General features: G+C 39.4%; 2 protein-coding genes across 2 annotated transcripts in view; both read right to left on the bottom strand.

Moving 5' to 3' along the window:
• Positions 1-10,914, bottom strand: part of si:dkey-192l18.9 (F-box/LRR-repeat protein 7) — a 39,408-nt gene extending 28,494 nt beyond the window's left edge. Inside the window, exons 1-2 of the mRNA XM_037693803.1 lie at positions 10,637-10,914; positions 2,049-2,138 (exon numbers count right to left, since the gene is read on the bottom strand). Of these exons, the coding sequence (XP_037549731.1) occupies positions 2,049-2,138; positions 10,637-10,673 (127 nt within the window). The 5' untranslated portion in view covers positions 10,674-10,914. The remainder of the gene's footprint in view (positions 1-2,048; positions 2,139-10,636) is intronic.
• A 3,437-nt stretch (positions 10,915-14,351) lies between these two features.
• zgc:111976 (uncharacterized protein LOC553663 homolog) lies at positions 14,352-20,942 on the bottom strand. The gene is made up of 16 exons (XM_037694446.1): positions 20,853-20,942; positions 19,939-20,014; positions 19,802-19,856; positions 19,561-19,687; positions 19,451-19,479; positions 19,249-19,320; positions 19,092-19,166; positions 18,909-18,991; positions 18,787-18,828; positions 18,567-18,690; positions 18,327-18,451; positions 18,121-18,239; positions 17,832-18,018; positions 17,602-17,697; positions 14,692-14,794; positions 14,352-14,610 (listed from the first exon to the last, which is right to left on the bottom strand). The coding sequence occupies exons 1-16, from the start codon at positions 20,940-20,942 to the stop codon at positions 14,352-14,354; spliced, it is 1,662 nt and encodes a 553-aa protein (XP_037550374.1).
• Positions 20,943-21,134: the final 192 nt, after the last annotated feature.

Below are 21,134 nucleotides of genomic sequence, written 5' to 3'. Positions count from 1 at the left end.
CCAAGCCCAGCTCATAGCTAAACCTTGTTGAGCTGTCATAGAAGAACACTGAATGTCACACTTTAAGACACAGTCAGGGGTACAGGGAGGTACGTTTGATGAGTAAACTGACCAAGACTAGTCTGATCCAGGCAGTGGTATGAGCCATATCAAAAAGAGAGTCCATTGTTGTATAGGTGCTCAAGAGAAAAGTTACCCAGGGGATGGAATTGTGTGCCCCTCACAGGAGTTAAATTCAATTCAAATTCAAATTCAAAAATACTTTATTAATCCCAAAGGGAAATTCAGTGTTGTTATAGCTCATCATCCTGGTTGATCCTTTTGTTTTGTTTTGTTTTTTTGTGGATGTCCAGAGGACCAGATTTAACTTTTTTAGATTTTTCTACCTGGATTATTGAGCATGCATCAGGATATCCTTTTCAACTCATTTGGGATTTGGGGCTGTAGTTGAGATATTTGAACTTTGAGATGTTAATCAGCTGCTCCTGGTTGTTAAAAAAAAAACACCTTGTAAACACCATGGTTACACGTCATAACAAAAGTCCAAAAGTAAATAGGATTCAGTAAAAAATCCTTCCAGCTGCACAGCATCCGATACCAAAGGAAATAATCATCCAAAAAAAGCAATTTACAGCCAGAAAAAAGAGGAATTAAAGTTTTCAAAAGTAACAACTCAGAATAAAAGCAACAGAGCTACTCCAACATGCAACCACCCCAAGTGGTGCAATTCTAGAACTTGGTAGCCCCCAGGAGAACAACAGATGTAACGTGGCTAGAGACCTTGTTACAACGCACACCTTAACTAATCGTTTTAGTGTCTTCTCTGCACTTCACTGGGAAAAGCCAACCTAAGGACTTCACTAAACCATCCAACCGCTAGTAGTGACATACGTTGCTCTCAGGTTTCTCTTGTAATTGGTACTATTTGTTTGGTATCCATCCAGTTTTTTTGGGGTTTTTTTTAACAATGGCAGGTTTGGTATGTCCCCATGCCCTTATGTTCACAGCTCATTACAGAGCACAAGACAACTAGTTTGATGATTTTAGGGAGAAATTTCCCTATTTTACCGGAAACCACACATGGCAACAATCACATACAGCTTGCAGTGCAACAAGAGGAGTAAACTTAGATCACAATATTCTGTTGATATAAACTCTATGGACCCCAGACAAATTTCTTTAGAATCTTAAACCACTGCAGGTTTGATATCCAGACACGTGACCAGATTCCTCAACAACCAAACACTAAAACTTTAGCTGTACCAGTAATTTATCAACGCAAAACACCAACTGGAAAAACTGTTTTGCTTTATTTGGGTTTAATTACTAAAGTCAAATAAACTATCACATAAATTACACAGTAGTCAATTTCTTCCAGGTTCTGGTCAATGTCTACATCAAAAAAATATTAATTTCTTAGTGAGCAGAGATATTCAGATTAAAATGACTGTTACTGAACTCACAAGAGGTCATACATATACTTTAATTTTATGGCTTGGTTCTTGCATTCTACAAAGAGTGCTGCTTTGATTGACAAGTTGCTCCAATTGGTTCACATTCACGGCAGCTGTTGACAAGAGGCTAAGAGTTCCCAACAGAAACTCTTTGGGTTGGAGGATTGCCTGGGAAGGAAGTGGTGATGAGACAAGAGGAAGCCAGAGAGCTACAAGAAGAAAATGACATCTGAGAATAAGGCGAAGCTCTCCATCCTCTTTCCGTCTCCCTACATCTTCTATGTTTCCAAAATAAGTGTACTGTGGCACACATTTCTCCTGGGCAGCACTTTCAGACTGATACAGCCTCAGTTTAAAGAATTCCTCCACTAGGAGAAGCTTGAAGCGTATTTTTGATTCGCTCGTCTTTTAAAACAAAGATTAAGAAATGTCTTAGTTTGTGGGTTTTGATGGAAGTTGTGAGTTTGGTTTTAATTTTAAGGCTTATCCCAGGAACACACAGGTTTCTGTCCCAAAAAGGCAGCAGCAGCAAGAGGAGGAGGAGAGGAAGAAAAAAGGGAGGGCAGTTTGGTTAATGAGCACCAGATGCCCTACCTTCAGTGGTAGCCACATTCTTCAGAGCTTTAGTCGGTGTGTGATCTGTGCTCGAGCTAATGTCAGAGGAGATGCTTGAGCTCCCTTTACCTGTGGAAAAGAAGAACATAAAGGCTTAAACGTAATAGTTGATGCTTCATTGACTTGATTATAAAAAGGACTTTAGTTTTTAGACAGGAAAACTTGTTTTTCTAACATTACGGAGTGTCTGACATCGCTCCTCTGCTGTAACTCACTGTTCTAATCCAAAAGTATGAAGTGCAAGGAAATATGAAGCCCATAACTCTGCTTTTGACTTTTACATTTCCCAGCTGAGGAAGAGTGGCTTCCCTTGGCACACGCACAAAGTCTGGGCTGATTTGTTTGAACGAGTATCCGCTTTTAATTTCTGTGGTCCATTGAAGCATCATGCTGTCCTCACTTTAAATGGGACGAGTGAGGAAGCATTCTGGAGGAAGATCTCACTTAATGACTGATTGCATCTTATCTACAGCATATAGGTCATATTCTTTGTACAACCTCGAAACAGACAAATCAAAGCATTTCTATTAAGTCTGAGTCAGTTCCAAACTGTTTTTATGAGTTATAAGACTTATATTCTATTGAATGGCAATTTTTTTTTAATTTAATTTTACAGAATTAAAATGGGAATGTGTGCTTGTTCTTCTGGAGTATGACAAGCTTTACTGACATGGTGGCTGCAGGCTGCTTGAAGAAAAGTTTACTTTTCTGTCATCTGACATTCCTCTGTTAGACTTTAAATGCAGCTTTGTGGCTTTCCTGAGAGTAAGCTTATATTTTAGTGAGGACAGGCGAAGGCACGTCATGAGCAGTTACCTACACAAACTGACTCCTGAAACAGCTGATTAACATAAAGAATGGGACTGGATGGGTGTGTGTGTGTGTGTGTGTGGGGGGGGGGGGGTAACTTGAAGAACCAAATGGCTCAAACCAACGCAGCTTATCTGTGATGAGCATGAAAATTTTTTTTAAGGAGGCATCACATCGTGTTTACGGGGCGTTTGTAGAGAAAAAGCAGCAAAGAAGAAAAATGGAGGTTTTACAAACTTCCACTTGTGTTCTGGTGGATGATGGTTGCTGCATATTTGTGACCAGTGTGTAATTAATTGGGGAGACACACTTGAAAACAGATGTGGACTGATGCCTTGCAGAGTTCTGCACTTGTAAATAAAACTCCGGTCTTACATACCTCAAAGCAATAATAACTTCCACATTATACTTTAAGTAACAAGAAAAGAATGCTGACTGAAGAGAATATGTGGTATATTATTTAAGTAATGGATACAATTAGGACAAAACCAATTTATAGCAACACAACCGCATTGTCTATTATTGCACTTTATCATAAACTGATGCCTAGATTAACAGAAATGCATTTCCTCACATCATCCATCCATCCATCCATCCATCCATCCATCCATCCATCCATTATCTTCCACTTGTTCCAAAGTCTGGTCTCGGGGGCAGCAGCTTGAGCATAGAGGTCCAGACATCTCTTTCTACAGCCACCTCTTCCAGCTTTTCTGGGAGGACACCAAGGTGTTCCCAGGCCAACCGAGAGACATAGTAGCGTGTCCTGGGTCTTCCCCAGGTTCTCGCTCCAGTCGGACATGCCCTAAGCACCTCAATAGGGAGGCGTACAGGGAGCATCCTTACCAGATGCCTGAACCACCTCAACTGGCTCTTTTCAATGTGGAGGCGCAGCGGTTCTACTCCGAGTCTCTCCCAGATAAATGAATGTTTCACCCTGTATCTAAGAGAGAGTCCAGCTAACTGTATCTGTGATCTCTTTCTTTCAGTCACTACCCAGAGTTCGTGACCATAGGTGAGGGTAGGAACATAGACTGGCCGGTAAACAGAGAGCTTTTCCTTACAGCTCAGATCCCTCTTCACCACAACAGACCAGCACAGAGTCCACAATACTGCAGATGCTGCACCAACACATCTGTCAATGTCACGCTCCATTCTTCTCTCACTTGTGAACAAAGCCCTGAGATATCCTGATGCATGCTCAATAATCCAGGTAGAAAAATCTAAAAAAGTTAAATCTGGTCCTCTGGACATTCAAAAAACCCCAAAACAAAGCAAAACACAGAAGATCAACATCATCAGGCCAGGACTCTGCGGTCTACACTCATCTCCAGGCCAGCGGTCACTCTTTCAGGGATGAAGATGTTCACATCCTGGATAGAGAGGAACGATGGTTTGAGAGAGGAGTAAAGGAGGCCATCTTTGTGAAAAGAAACCGTCCATCGTTAAACAGGGGTGGAGGCCTACGGGTTCAACTGTCCCCCTCTTACAATGCTGTGATTGCTAGTATCACTCAGCCCTCTGTGAATAGTACACAGCCATCAGTGTGCTAATGATCCATTGTTAGGCTGATGGTCTTTCTTGAGCATGTGATCAGCTGGTTTTGGTTGTCAGCAGCAAAACTGGTTGATCCACTCTGAGAAGGTGCTATTTAAGAGACTGAGCTGAAAACAGCACCTCAGACTGAGGAAGTCTCTCGGACGAGAGACGAAACGTTTCTAAATTTTTTGTTGTTTTGCTTTGTTTTGGGTTTTTTTGAATGTCCAGAGGACCAGATTTAACTTTTTTAGAAAGCCCTGAGATACTTGAACACCTCCAACTGAGGCAGAACCTCACTCTCCTCAAATCATATTTCCTTCAAGCAGCAGATAATTTTCAAACGTTTTGTTATCAGACTTATCACAATGACTCGAGCAACATCACTTTTCAGTAGGTGTAACATTACACCTAACTGCCACCATGCTTCAATCAGGATAAGTTGTCACTACTACCACTGCAGCTGTGGCTGAGTGGTTAGAGCAGTCGTCCTCCAATGCGAGAGTTGGGGGTTCGAATCCACCAGCAATCACATGTCGAAGTGTCCCTGGGCAAGACACTGAACCCCTCATAGCCTCTGATGTGTGTCCCATCAGTGTATGAAAGTGGTCTAAAGCTCTGATTAGTCTCATTAGAATGATGTGTTCAATTATCTTTGTAGAGATGTAAAGTGCTGTATGGATGGGTAAATGAGGACACAGATTGTAGTGTAAAAGAGCTTTGAGTATCTTGAAATAAGATAGAAAGGTGCTATATAAGTACAGTCCATTTACCATTTACCATTTACTACCACAACTGTACTACGGATGTTTTGTGCTCAAAACCCTCCCCAACCTATCATGTTCTATTACAGGTAATGGGAAGCCCATAGGTCATCAGTTTCAATTCAATTCAATTCAAAAATACTTTATTAATCCCAAAGGGAAATTATTTGTTGTTGTAACTTGTTATCCTCATTTCATTAAGAGATGTTATAGATACTGATGGCTGTAGGCAGGAAGGATCTCTTGTAAAGGTCCATCCCACAGTGGATCCTAAGAAACTGGCTGCAGATGCCATCCGATCCGTCCACCCAGACTCGACTGGCCTCTCAGTTCCCCCGGGATTTAGGACCGCCTGAATGCTGGGCAGAACTCCTCCCAGAGCGATGGATTTGCCACTGAAGACCTCATCAAGACCCTGCAGAGACCCTCTTAGCTCTGGATAGTTTTGCTGTGTGAGGTTGTCAACCAGAGTAAAAGGGGCCTTACAAAATTTTAAGAATGAATTTGCTGTGAATGTTTTAAATGGTAAATGGACTGTATGCATATAGCGCCTTTCTATCTAGTCAAGTGCTTTACACTACAACCTGTGCCCTCATTTACCCATTCACTCTACTAGATCTCTAGAAAGCTAATCTGAATTAGGAAATCCTTTGTGTACTATGCTTTCATAAAAAGAAAATGGGTACCACTTTACAATAAGGCTCCCCTTATAGACTAATAAATAATTTATAGATTATTATTAATTCCTATATAAACACTTTATAAATCATTAATAACTTCTTATTATACATTAATTAAGAGTGACAGAGAGACAAAACTGACCAGTTCGTTGCCAATCAAGTCTCTCTTGTAAATGAGTCTTCGAGGCTCAATGGGATTAACCTGTCTAAATAAAGGTTGAATGAATGAATGAATCTGTAGAGACCAATAAGTACTTTAAATCACATTCATACACTGATGGGACACACATCGGAGGCAATGAAGGGTTCAGTCTTTCCCAGGGACACTTCAGCATGTGACTGCTGGTGGAATCAAACCACCAACTCACCCATTGGAGGACGACTGCTCTAACCCCTCAGCCACAGCTGCCCCAAAGGTATACAAAGATGTACAGGTACACAAATGCACGTTACTATATGTATTTGAAGCAATATAAGTAAGAACGTGATTTACAGTATTGAGCAGTAATGTCTCATAAGAAAACGTAGACGTAAATCTTTCAGGAAATGTTGCCTACTTCTGTCCAGTTAAACAGGAAACTCAAACTGTGTATAATCACATGGAAAGGTGTGATCCAAGTCGTGTTCTTTTAATACAATAATGTTGCTGCAGGACGAGTAGCTGCTCACGAACCTTAACAAGCTAAACTTGAAGGTGGAGCTGCTTCATGTGTTGGTTTTTAAATCACGGGCTCCAACCTTTTTTTTTTTTTTTTTGCACTTATTGACTTACAAAGAGACCTCATTGGAATGTTATTTATCCAAGCATCTCTGCTCTGGAGCCAGAAATAATGCATTTGGCTAAGGTGGACAGCTGTTTTTCTTTTATGAATGCTGACGAGATAAGTTGTAACAAGATGAATGTTAAGCCTTTTTGGTGGTAACACCCAAAATGGTGTCCAAACATTATTTGTAGCAATAATAATGGGGCAGCCCATCCAGCTGAGTTGATATTCCTGGATTATTAATGCCACATGTTGGAAATAACACCTTTGTGGTATGAGGGTCAACTGAGTAATATAAAAATAAGGTTAAGTGATTAAGTTTGAGCTGCATTCCTGTTGATTAAGCATTTGTACAAATCCGACAGCGCAGTAAATCTATGCATGGTAAATATCTTAATGGCTTAATATTTTGGAAATTCAGCTGCTGTTTAATGGTTTTGTTTTTTTAAATACCGAACAAACAATTTTGCACATTTTGTTCTAAAGAGGTCTGGTTGCCACATCTCCATTTACAGAAATGGGCACCTGCAGGTGCTACTTACCATAAAAAATGTGGAATAAATTCAGGGAAAATAGTTATTTTACAGAGTTTTATCATTTCTAGGTGAATCTACGAAAAGATTGCATAAGGTGGCACAAGTATAATATACGCTGTATGAAGCTGCATATAATAAATCATATAATATATACAGTGTATTACATTTACACAGATTACATGGGATGACCAGCATGTAAATCAAAATGGCATTGAGGTGCAAGAACGTCTCTGACGTTGTGGACAAAAAATCTCTGGAATTAGCTCTTGTCGAGATAAGAACGTGCTCTCATAATAAACACTCGTTCCTTTTCCTCCACCTCCATTTAACCTGCAGGAGCAACCCTTCAATGAAAACAAGCCATAAATACATTATATAGACTAGTTAGTACATTATAATACATACATACATTATAATAGTAATAGTATACATTACTTTGTAGTTAGTTGCTCTATAGTTGCCTGCTGTTGACCAATAACCAATCCAGTTTCTTCTCCATGTTGCTGGGAGATAGTGCCTATCTAACAGGTGGGGTACACCCAGGACAGATTGCAATCCATCACAGGACAACATAGGGCCTCGTTTTTATTTTATATTTTATATTAGCAATGATTTCTAAATTTAGTTTGACTTCCGTAGATCGTGGACCCACACTTGGCATTTCATAATCCGTTGGGTCCTATTCCAATATTTGGGGAAACACCATCATGAAGATAATTTAAAAAAAGAAAAGGCTGTTTTGTTTTATCATGTTATCATGTTGAGATTTCAACAATTACTTATGTGTTATGGAGTAGGTTGGATTTAGATATATCAGCCACCTGTTGGAAAAACTCCCAGCCAAGGAGGCTGATTATAACATAAAGGGAATACCCACAGAGGCTGTGACAGCTTAAGAATCTCATATCTGTATTTATTCTTCTTGATTTTACTTAACGCAATACAACTTCTCTTTGTCTCACATAAACATCCCTGGTTTATTACTCGCTTTCCTAAAATGTAAAAGTTAGGACTGTTCACAGGCTGATAAATTACCACCTGTAGTTACAACAATATAAACTAATGACTTAACAATTAAACAATAAGTTAAGTGTTCCTTTTTCTGACATGTTACATTGCACACAGCAGCCATTTATTTGACACAAAGGTCTTGTGGAAAGAAAATCCTGTGTTTGGTATACTTTCATAAAAAGAAAATGGGTATCACTTTACAATAAGGCTCCCCTTATAGATGGCTAATAAATAGTTTATATATACGTTATTAATTCCTCTATAAACACTTTATAAATCATTAATAACTGCTTATTATGCATTAATTAAGGGTGACGGAGAGACAAAACTGACCAGTTTGTTGCCAAATAGTGAGCCAAATCTGTTCACCTATATATTTCATCTACAGTTGTTATATTAAACATTTCAGAGTAAGTTACTACCTTTTGAGCACAATAAGCATTTGTAAACCTAATTTTTTTTTTTACGATATAAGATTAGTTGTATAATAAAGTGATTAAGTACAATAGTATATCCTTCAAGTGCTCACAAGATGGTAAATTAGTTTGAAATGTTTAATATAACAAGGAAATATAAAGGTGAACAGATATGGCTCACTATTTGGTAAGAAAATGATCAGTTTTGTCTCTCCGTCACCCTTAATTAATGCATAATAAGCAATAATTAAGGATATATAAAGTGCTTATAAATGAATTAATAACGTATCTATGAGCTATTTATTAGCCGTCTATAAGGGGAGCCTTACTGTAAAGTGGTACCAGAAAGTCTACTTTTATAATAATAAGAAACTATAATATGTCTTCTAAAGCAGATTTACAGTGAAACACAAATAGTGCAGTCATTACACACAAGCGCTCTACAATATAAAAAATATAATTTACCAAAAGATTTTGAACCAGAACTGGTGGCGATTTGTGTTTATTAACATTGGCTCATAGATATTGAAATATAATATCCAGAGACGGACAGCTCATCTAGGCTATTGTTCACTAAGTAATGTTTATGTGGTCAGTCAGGAGGTCTTTCACACAAAATGCCAACGTTGTTTAAATGTCTGTTTCAAATTTCACAAATGCACCTCAGCGTTGAACAAAAGTCATGATTGCGAAAAGAAAGCCGCACAGAAACAAACAGACCTCTCTGAGTCGACAGCTCACAACATCCTCATGAAAAGGTGGAAAGACTCGTGACCCTGACTTTACTGTACGTTTACAGTACATTGCTAAAACTCTGTTTAACAGAGAGACTCGTGTACATGTTTATGCATTTGTCAACATTATTTTTAGTTCTTTATAGCAGTTAGGAGTAAATGTGCAAATGGCAATCATTTTGAAAGTTAACTTGATTTCCACCGATCCGATCGCCCACATGGCGCCTCAATTTAAAGAACTATAGACTAATACCCCTTGTATTTTGGTCAAACCTTGAAAAACAATGTTTGCTGCAATATTGTGAGATGCACATTCAGTTACCATACAAGAATTTATCTAATTATTTCTAAAATCATAAAATTATAGACTTTTTTTTTATGTTTCTAAAATTAATTGGTTGTGCAGCCATCTTGAACTGAGTCAGCTCCAAAAGCCCATCAGTTGCAAACATACATGATTATTTATTGGAAGTTTCTATAAAATCTGACCAGCATTTGATATAAAATTTTGCTTACTCTCAGTTGGCTTCAAAGTGTTATTGGCAAAAATAAAATAAAATAAAATAAAGAGCTTGCTCAATCTGTTCGTGCTCAGAGTATATGTTGGGGATCATTCTCAGCTACACCAAATCTTTGGTCAATATTTGTAATATTTACTGATTCATAGCCTTCTTGGTGTTTTCAAGGTCAATTGGCTGTGGCAGCCATCTTGATTTGGGTTGAGTCCAAATAAAAAGTGCATCTAATGACCATTTTCTTAGAAAGTTTAATTAAAACCCATCCAGTGGTTCATATTTTTGCAGGATATTAGTTTGCAAAAATTATAGAATTATTGAGCTGTAGAAAAAAAAATCAACAATTGGAATGGACTAAAACTATGAGCAGTGCATGTCTGCTTGAAACTGAAGTTTGAGGAACAATGGAGTTAAGAAGCAACTCCTTGAGATAAGAGGAAGAAAAATAAAACTGATCCATGCAACTTATTAAATTTCATTATACTTAAATGAGGTGGGGGAAATAACGGATTTTATACAAAACTGCATCAAACTAAAAGCATTCAAAGAAGACAATTAGAGTCCAAAGTACAGATGCAGGAAATACAACTTAAAACAAAAAAACTAAAGATGGATTTGTGCTCATTTTAAACTGCCCAGAAAACCCAACATACCAAGGTCTCTATTTTTAGTTAACTCGGACTGTGCACGACAAATCTTCTTCTCTTGGTCACTTAAAGTCCCTTTTCTTGTTCCAGAGCGACTCCAGCTCGTTTTTCCACACATTGAGTGTTAAATGAACGGAGTTGTTGCAACACTTACCTTCGCTTCCATACTGTTTTCCATTGTTCGCACCCATCTTAAAGAATACATAATCTATGAGCAGACTCCCGGATTATCAAGCTGAACTCCAGAGAATTACAAAAAGAAGAGGGGAAAGAGTTCATAAAGTTAAGAGTAAAGGCTCTGGGTTGAGATAGTTAATCCAGATGTTGCGCAGGACGCATTACGCAAACCAAGACTTTGCAGCGGTGCAGAGGCTCTGAGCCCTGGAAACTAAAGTCCCGATTTCTAAGGAGGTCCAAGAAAGAAAAAAAAACTTTGTGAAGTTCCCTAAAATGGTAAGCAGCTGTTTGAAATCGGGATGAGTGCGGGCACTTCCAACAACCCAGACAAGTTTGTGAGGACGCGCAGATCTCCTTCTGCTGGGTTTGGATTTAAAGAGACCGCAGACCAAGGAGGGAAATGTGGACGGGGGTGGGGGGGGGGACTAAAAAAAACTTAAACAAGAAAAAAGAAGAAGAAAGGCCAATATCATGACTCAGACATGCCCAAATGATAACTTGGCTGAGATTAATCTGACATGCGTTCAAAAAGAAGCACAACTACTCAAACATTTCCACACAGAGTGGGTGAATAATTCCATTTCCCTGCTGATTTTATAAGTTTACCCACTTACAGAGAAATAAACAGTCTCTTAACTTTCATGCGTTTCATAATGGAGACAGCTTGTCAACTAAAAATCCAGATTTTTTTAAAAAGACATACAATTCCTTGAAAGAATGTATATCGTTCATGTCAGAGTTTTAAACGATCATCTTGTGGAAAATGATATATGATAAATGCAGCAGTTTTGGTCAAAATGTTAAACATGGATTCAGATGGGCGAAGATCTTGCACGATGAGTTCTTGGAAGAGAGTTAGGAATGACTAATGCTGCTCCAACCACACCAAATATTAGCACCACATCCATAAAACAGACTGAATAATTCTGTTTTATTGGCCATGATAGCCAATTTGAATTGGGCTGACTTCAAAAAGTAATTGTGAGTATAATAATCCCATGATTATCTACTAGCAAATTTCATTATCCATCCAATTATTCATGAGATAGTTTGGTAAAACACATACATGCTGCTTTCACTTTATGAAAATGTGTTTGCATGTCCAGTGCAATAAATATTCGCCCTCTTACAAAGCAAACATGTTTTTAACATGAGGTTAGTTGGTTAGGTCTCCTTGTGGAATCAGATTAGATGTCTTTATACCAACTTATTTAAATTAAGGGCACCTTTGCACAGATTCAGTTTCTTCCATTTCAACCTCTCCACCTCCACAAGCAAAAGCAAAAAGTTGCCAGTGGATATTAGAGATAGAAGAGACTGGAATGGACTACAAAGCTATTAATGAGAAATTTTGAGTAATGACCATCAGTCGCCTTTAGTTAGAGCTACATACAAGATCTTACCTCATGAAAAGATGATCCCACTATGAACAAAGTTTAATGACCTGAAGGCAGTTAGAACCACATTTACCAATAACACCAAAACTGTAATGGGTTGAAATCACCCATTGCCTACAAGGCCCCCCAGCTCAAGGAGGTAAGGGGCCAGTCTTAACATCTTGATTACTGTGTACTGTGGTGACATGAAGACAAAATTAAGTTATCTGGAGTTGGCTCCATCTGCCATGTTTGGAAGGAGAAAAATGCTGAATATGACCTGCAGAACAACATCACCTTATGGTTGGAGGTAGAAACATTATGCTTTGGGGCTGTTTCTTCTAAGAATGAAGGACGACTTCGCATACAGAGGCAACTGGATGGGACCAATCTTGGAGAACCTCCTTCTCTCATCCAGAACACTGAGCATGGGTATTCTGAAAATGACCCAAAACAAGGCAACAAAGAAGAGGCTAAAGAAGCATGTTAAGGTCAAGGAGTGGTCCGAACAGTGTCCAAACCTCAGATCTATGATAAAAAAAAATGTGAATGGAGATTCAATTTTTCAAGCTGGAACCAAGAAACTTTAAGGATTATCCAACAATGTTCAGTCAGCTCATCTGGACAGTTTATTTTGTTGCTGAGACGTTTCGTCCTTCATCCAAATAACTTCTTCAATCTGAGGAGCCACCAACAACCAAAACTGATTCCCACAAACCGCACAGTCCATAGTGGAAAAAAAAAACTGTTTGCTGGTGCTAAAACGGCCTCTGGAGCCCACCCTCTCCTCCGTCAACTCTGAGACAATCATGCCAAAGTGGTTAAAAACACCAAAGTTCATGTCCAATAATCCAGGTATAAAATCTTGGATTATTGAGCATGAACTTTGGTCTTCAAGAATTATGTTTCTGTAATGGGGAAGTGGGCCAAAACACCAGTGCAAACCTGGTGACCAATAAAAAAAAAACACTTAGCACTGTGCTTACCCTTAAAGTTTCTTTGTGAGCAAACTAACCACATCAACAAGAAATCATATATCATTCCCCTACAGCATATCCTTTTCTTCTCAACCAATCAGAACCAAGGACGCATAATCTCTCAAATATTCAGAGGATACAGGTCCTCCAAAAGAAGAGTGGTTTAACCACATGCTGGTCTGTTCCTATAATAGCAGTCAAACAGGTCATTGGATATGCTGGAGTAACGGCGCGAGACAAAGCCAGTTGTCTGCTGCTGACAGTTGACCAAATATTCTAAGTACAAGTCAAATTCCTCTGTGTGTGCACACGGCAGATACTACGCTGTGATGTGTTTTCCATGCCAGATAATATTGTGAAACCCTGAACCTCTTCTGCGCATTAGGTAGTAAAAAGATTACTGAAAAACAGATTAGACACATTTGGTTTAAGATGTCTTGGCTTGTATCCAGGATAAAGAGGTTTTTGTGAAAAGTTTCCATTCCAGAATGAAAAAAAAAAGTTTCTACACAAAATAGTTTTATTGTAACAAGTTTTGCTTTCTCAACTAAAAAGAAAATACAATTGGTAAAACGTTAATGGGGACACTTCTGAACTTTGACGAGAGATTCTGTGGAAACGATTTGAACAATATCTTACCTGAGGGAGATGGCTCAAAACCACCTCGGTATGGAGGAAGTTTAATTCTGCCGAGCTAACACTGTGGTCACTTTAGCATTAGTAGTAGGGTAAAGGTCAACAAACTAGCATTTGCATAAACTGCTGTAATTTTATGATTTTTTATTTTTTAAAGGCAGCAGTCCACTTTGGTTTTGTCCACGTTTGAACAAGCATCGGCTCATCACTATGATCAGAATTTAACTTTTTTTTTAACTGATAACATTCAAAGAATGAACAGGCAAAACTGTTCTTGCTTCAGAACCCCCACTTAAAACTGAACTATAATTTTAATTTAACTATGCAGCTCATAAAAATAAAAATCACATTTTTAATGTTCAGACTACAATAAGAGCCATTTTATATCGAGTACATTAGAGCCAGAATGAACCTGTTTAAATGGCATTGGATTAAGACAGTACCAAGCTACTGGGCCCAGTCAAACCCAGACCTCAGACCTTTACAGTCAGCAATCTCTGCCACCCTGGAATGCAAAGCAACCACTTCAACCTCAAACATTACATATGACGAGCACCACGAGTCAGTACATGTTCCTGCTCAAATCAATCTAATATGTAAAGAAAATGGTAAACGCTGAGCTTTTGCTTTATTTTTTAACTTGTAATTCAACTGAAAGTTCACCACTGCTGCCCGTTCAATGAGGAAACCCACCGAAGACCAGTTAAGGGTTGACAGGAGAGCTGGTGCTCATTTCAGATGGAAGCCCAGATATGGCACCACAAGCTGACGCAGAAACGGCACCATTTTCTGGCACAGCTGCACTTTGAATAACTGTAGATTCTTCATTGGTGTCCATCTGAGAAGTCAAGTGGTCATTTTCAACTTGCGTTGTGGCCAGATGTCTGGAAGGAACTGGACTGGGTATCATTTTCTCCAGCCTGCTGTATAATGCCCTCATGGTCACAGGAATGGACATGCAACTACAATGGAAATAAAGAAAAAAAAAAGCTAGAATTTATCCTATGAAAGCAATAAAGGAGAAATATTATAATTAAACATACCTCCTCATAACTGTAGAGACATATTCATCCAACGAGGAATCATTTATCCCTGATCCAAACAACTTGCAGGTAATCTGATGAGGATCAGACACATCCACCAGCACTGTGATAACACAAGGAGACTATTTATACACTGGAAGCAACAGTACAGATCGTTTGAAGTGGGGATAATGGAGAATAAATATCTTATCTGTTAGATGCCTCATTATATGAGCCCACTTGGACAGTTTAATTCACGCCTATTGACAAACAAATGGCTAGTCCAAGAAGTTCTTAGAACAAAGTGGGTTGCTTTGCTCCTAAAGCAGTTCCAATCTCAAACTTCCTATTGTTTCTAACAGTACTTTGAAAAGCTTTATGTCGAGATCAACTTTGCATTGCCCAGTTATTTATGTTAAAGTTCAACTCTTACTGTTTCCTGTAGAACCTCTTGTAGGAATACAATGTTTTTGCCGGAATGTCAATCTGATGGCTGTGTAAGGGTTTTGCATGAACCAATAAACAATTTCTGATATGTAAAGCCATTTTAGGACACAAGCTCTCTCCTTCCATCTTGATCCTGCTTGGACTAACCATTAGCTTTTCTGCTCTTGCTCAAGACGGACGCCTTCTCCTCTCCCTCACCCTGTTCTCCTCTTCCTCCTGCTTTTTGCTCTCTCTGTATCTCAGAGCTCCTGGTACACATCTTCCAATGAAAAGAATACTATTATGGATCTGGTGAGCTGGACTTTCAACGTAATTGACAAAATCATTTCTAAAAAAACGACATGGTCCTGGCGAGCCCTCATGTCCTGCCAAGACTCACGCTGCAGGATACATCAGGGATTCGTTGAGGAGTTGGGCAGCTGATGTGTCTTTCAGTTCTGTCTCAGGAGGACACAAAAGATGTTTATATAATTGGATTCATGATAGCAGAGTTTCTGCTTTTTGGCATTGGTGGGCCCCTATGTTATAGACTTTTGAAGAAGACATTGGCAACAGTTTCGGCCATAGGCGTCGCAACCATTATATGTGAAGGGGACAAGTCCCCCCCACATTAAAAAAACGTTCATTTGGACCCCCCCACTTTTACTATAAAACATTACTTTAGGCGGCGCAGTTTCTCTTTCTTCATGAACAAATCCATTCTACTTGATTAATAGGAGAATACTCAAACCACTAAAAATCCACTCCAGGTTTTCCTGGTTACCTCCAACTCTCCACCGTCCCTTCCTGCCTCTTGCCTCGGCAGAAAACGTGCACAGGTGAAGGAGGCGGTGGTATCTGTGTTACTCGCTCGCCAGTTTAGCAGCTTAGTGCGAGCAGTGGTTGACCAGGGGGTTGATCATAAACATATATTCATGTTAGGAGGATGCTTGAGAGGAGCGCTGCGTCTGTAGTATCTTAGCTTAGCATTAACTGTGACGCTGCAGGTGTAAGAGACGCTGTGTGTTCAGGTGCATTAAAGTTGAAATGTCTTTAAAACCTCCCACCTTATTGTCCTCAAGCTTTATGAGAAACATCATTTAGATGAGCAGTGGTGAACCCAAGTAAAAAAAGTCCAGTGGTGATGTTTTTTATTTCTCTATAAAGACAAATAGTGCTGATCTGAGGCTTTGTATTAAAGTTAAAATGTCTTTTAAATCCACAGATAAATTTACACAAACTTGGTGAGAAACATGCTTTAAATGTGTGGAATTAAAGGAAATCTAGGTGAAATGCTGCTTTTTTGTTCACTAGTGAACACCTTTTTTTAATGCGTGCACACACACACACACACACACACACACACACCTACACACATCATTGTGTCCCCCCCACATTACAGATGCTTCTGACGCCCTTGGTTTCGGCCATGACAAAACTGCCTAGTCTGTGTAAAGGTTTGATTTGTGCTATGAGTACTCAAAATCAGCTGATTTACAAGTTAAACCGTAAGATGGAAGTGATTTGTGAGAATCGCAGGCCACCTACAGCTTCTAGGCCTTGCATGTTGGAGTCGACTTTAAAGAAGGCTCATAGCACGGATCAGTGGAATGCCCATAAATCTGGCCATTTTGGATCTGAAAAGTACCAGCAGGACTCAAAGCTGACAAGAAAAAACAACCTGCCTGAAGAAAATCAACAGTTGTGATTTATCTGAATCTGACTCCCCCGTTTGGCCTCGGATGTGGGCCGACCATCAAATTTCTCCTGGGACATGGGTAAACTAAGGAAAAGCCTTCATCCATAGCACCCTCCACCCCCCTTCGAACTTTTTTGCAGGCTTATCAGAACTTCCGGGGGAACAACATCATCTTATTATGGCCCATCTGAAAGTGCTTCATGGACAAATCTCAACGTCTTGAGATCAAATGCATGTGTTTATAAATGTGCTTGCTGGTAGAGTTTTTTGATGTCTCAAATCGTGTCCCGATAGGACAAGATGTGAAGAGATCTTTTTTGTAATACCAATATCCATCCTCCTAGTCTTTTACATTTTTCTATCTAAAAAAGTATTCTGATAAAGAATAAGAGGCCGTGCTCTTGTAGCAGCAGCAACGTGCACGCCGCCCATCTTTCAGATGACTGTACGAACATAATCTCACTGTATCCTGGTACAATGATTTAAAAAAAACTTATTCTGATGCCGATTCTGAGCTTGCCAGTCTGGTTGGAATTAAACTCTTTCTCAAAACTGGAGATTGTTCAAAAAGCTATCCACTACAGGTAAGATATTGGTCATAATCTTTTCCACAGAACCACACCTAAAAAAAGATCTGAACTATCCTGTTAACCTGATGAACCACAGTGGGCATTTCTAGTTGCTAAAGCAACAATGCTCATTTTACCACTGTATGTAATAATAGTGATAAATCATCTACGCAAACAGTTTCAGAATTACTTTGTTGTAAATGTAATTAGGATTTAGAAAAGGGAAAAAAAGCTCACAAACAGCAAGCGAGTCAGCATGTGGCTGGAAGAAGGTCACAGAAAAGCTTGTTGCAGATTCTGGGATGACTTCAAAATGCCAGTCACGAGTCAAACCTGATGGGGATTCACATCAAAGCATTACAGAACACAGACAAAAAAAAACATTAGCAGTCCACTTTGCAACAACGATGTCCTCCACATGGGGTGTGATTCTTGCAACGTGAACGTCCTCCCACCTGCACTGGTACTCCGAGCAGAGAAACAGCTCCTCAACAGGGTGTTGATAGCACACTGGTGGCGCAGCAGCTCCAGCAGGGCTGGAACGTGAGCGGGGTGGGTGAAGGGAACGCTATCCACAATAGTTGCTCTCTGCGTGGGTACATCCCATGCTGCTCCAGGGAGCACATAACTGTGCACCACACTGCCAGGAAGGGACTGGATGGACAAAGTACTCCTTTAAGATCGTAGTTAAGATTCAAGCTACGGATTTAAACAAAATCAGTGCTGTAAAATAACATTTTCCCTGCTTGCCAATACCACTGTAAAGATCTCCTCTTCAAATATCGTCTTCCAACAGGGGTCAGCTCTCAGGAAAGCTTTTAGAAGAAGCTTGGGCAATGGTGCCCACTGCAGGTCAGACTCTGGTACAGCCACATCTGTGAATTTGTGGAAAAACAAAATTGAGACAGTTCAACCGTGTATTAAACATAAAAAAAAATATGAGGAGGAAAAATAAAGTTAACCTGTAATGTGACTGAGCCTTTCAACAAAAGATGACATCATGGGTACCGGTGGCTGCAGTCTGAGCAGGAAACAGGCAGGCAGCATCTCATATGGCACCTCGCTCAGTGGAACAAACACAAAACCACTGCCCCAGGACGCAAATTTACCGTTAGCATCCTTTTCTATGGCTCTCACTTGCTGCTATGTAAAATGAGAATGTTCCTGCTGGGTGAGAGCTTTAAAAACGATAAAACACCAACCCATGAGGGTCCAGCTCGGGCAGCTGCGGGAGGACAGACGCCATCTGAAGTTTGTGAGTCACGTCGCTGACGCCAGCTGTAACCTGGGCCGCCTGGACAGCTGGTTTCAAATCAGATGTTTCCAAATACACATGAAAAACGCAAAAGTTTAGGAAATAAGATGCTGATTTCAAAAGAGAAATTAAAATTCAAGTCGGCATCTTACATGAAGGAGTTTCCGTACGATCAGGAGAGATATAAAACTGAAGCGTCAGAGGACAGTCTGCAATAGAAGATTTTTTTTTTTTTTTTTTTAAATAAAGCTAAGATTTAAGTGTTAATATGCTTGCATCTATTCTTAACCTGCAACTTCTTTTCCTGCCATTAGAAAACCAACTCTGCCATTATTAATCAGGTCTATTTGAGGGTCACAATCCTTAGGTTCCCTAAAAATAAGAAAACTTATGAGAAAGCAGGGAATTAAAGTGGTTTTGGTTGAAGTTTGTAATGCACAATCTTGTGCAAAAAGGAAAGTGTTGCTCTTACCTTTGCATGTTGGATATTTGCTGCAAATCTTTCTCGAGACACTGTAGGGACGTCAGCAATTTTAATTTGTTTTCACTGAGGGGGAAAAGGTGGCAGAATTTAAAAACAGTGACCACAAGACGCTTCATTTAGAAAACAATGTTTTAGGAATAAATACTTGTCTCCGGGGATGTGGTAATGGGCGAGCAGGCCTCCCAACCTTTCAGAGAAATCAGCAAGATTCTGGGACCTTTGGTAAGTCAAAGAGCACAATAAGCATGTGCAACTCAAATATTTATATTTAAAGCAAATTTAATCTTGGATCACAGTTTTAGTGATACCATTTTCTGCAAGAAAAAAAAAATAGACATTTAATTTACCTCAGCAGATGCAGAAGGGACTCACTGGGCTAGAAAATCATTTTTATTTAATTAGCAAAGAAAATTCAAATGAAAAGTGTCTCAGTTGACTTAATGAACAGTCGACTTACAGAAGGGGGTTTTCCATGGGGGGCCACCTTTACCTCGTGCACGTCCCCATCCGGAAGCAACATGATTTCCAAATAAAATAAGTCATCTGTCAGGTAACATGTGGCCTCAGTAGTGTGAAAGCCCATCCTTATGAGAAAACAGGATTAATGGCAATCACCACAATAAATTCTGCAGGTTTATATCAAACAGAAGCAAAAACATTGCAGATCCCAGACATAACATTAAGTAGGTTAATTTTACCCTTGTTGCTTGGCTATCATTTCCAAACGGGACATTGTGGTGTTCATAGAGGGAGCTGGAACACAGATAAAGAGTAAAAAAAGAACATATGCACTAAATGCCTTTTTAAAAAATGACTGGAATGTTTACACGTTTACCACGAAGCTCTTTCTGGAGTCTTTCCAGAGATCTAACAAGCGTCTCACAATGTTTGGATTCGTCTCTGGATTTCTCCTATTGTGAGACAAAAGGGAGGGAAGCACAACAATGAACCAGTTGTGCGACAGCTCGAGGCTTGTGTCAACAGTCTTTGGATCCCGTCCACCCGTTCCACCAAGGAGCACAAACTGCGTGACACCACAGCAAGGAAAATATTCACATTGAGACACCTTACGCTTGAAAAACACCTTTCTGGACTTTTGTGAGAAAGTATGCTCTGCACATCACGTTGAATCCCATGATGATCACCACTAACAGAGGGTTGCGTAACTAACCCCAACTGTATTATCCCTTTGGACCACACATCATCTCAGACCACCAATCATGATTCCCCTACCAGACTCCATGAGCTGACCACTGCCAAGCTCCACTTTAGATTAATCCACACACTTTATCTACTCTGCTGCTCCACCCATGGAAAATCTAAAGAAAACTAACATTGCTGCCTTCTCAGAGGCTCAACTTGCAAGTTAGGCTTGCAAGTGTTAAAGCACACCCTAATGTATGTTTGAACACATAAATCTATACTCTGTTTGACCCAAACAATACAAATCTGTGAGTAGAGCAAAATAAATATGAGCAATGTAAACATTGCAGAGGATAATTAAAATTAAAAAGCAGCAGTACTTTGTCACATAGTGAAGAATAAAGAGGCCTGCTTAAAACATAAAAATAGCATTTATATTTTGTTTAAATTGCTTATTGAAGCTGTCAATCTGCAGAACAAAACAAAGAGTTGTGTGTTCCTGTACAGTCATCTCATAGTCTAATGGTGTGTACCACTACACCAGGTCCTGGGTGCATTTTAAAGATAGTAAACAATTAAATTCAGTTTGACTGGAACATGTCTCACCATGCATCTTCGGACAAGCTGAAATGTTTCATTCCAAGTCTTCTCGGCAAACTTAAGATGCAAGTTGGAAATTATGGCTTCGTCCTTCATCACTAAAAGCAAACAAATGGTCATTAATCTGCTTTCTTCCCCCTACTAATCTTGTCCATTACAGACCACCGTAAAATTTATCTTAACGGCGTAGTTGTTTTTATTGCTCACGTGCAATTTGTTAACTTGCCAATTATTTATTATTAGCATATTTGCCTTAATTTAAAACGTGAATCACCACCAGTATTATTA

Source organism: Nematolebias whitei, chromosome 20, assembly GCF_014905685.2.
Source record: "Nematolebias whitei isolate Nwh7 chromosome 20, NemWhi1, whole genome shotgun sequence".
NCBI classification, from domain to species: domain Eukaryota; kingdom Metazoa; phylum Chordata; class Actinopteri; order Cyprinodontiformes; family Rivulidae; genus Nematolebias; species Nematolebias whitei.
The sequence above is the reverse complement of the archived record's forward strand: the minus strand, read 5'-3'. Positions and strand labels throughout refer to the sequence as shown.

Bases quoted from the DNA above. Each gene is read 5' to 3' on its own strand.
- zgc:111976 (XM_037694446.1), bottom strand. From the start codon at position 20,942: ATGAAGGACGAAGCCATAATTTCCAACTTGCATCTTAAGTTTGCCGAG. The intron at 20,015-20,852 runs GTGAGACATGTT...GTCTCACAATAG, and splicing joins AGCTTGTCCGAAGATGCATG to GAGAAATCCAGAGACGAATC. The intron at 14,611-14,691 runs GTATGTTTAATT...TTTCCATTGTAG, and splicing joins GTCTCTACAGTTATGAGGAG to TTGCATGTCCATTCCTGTGA.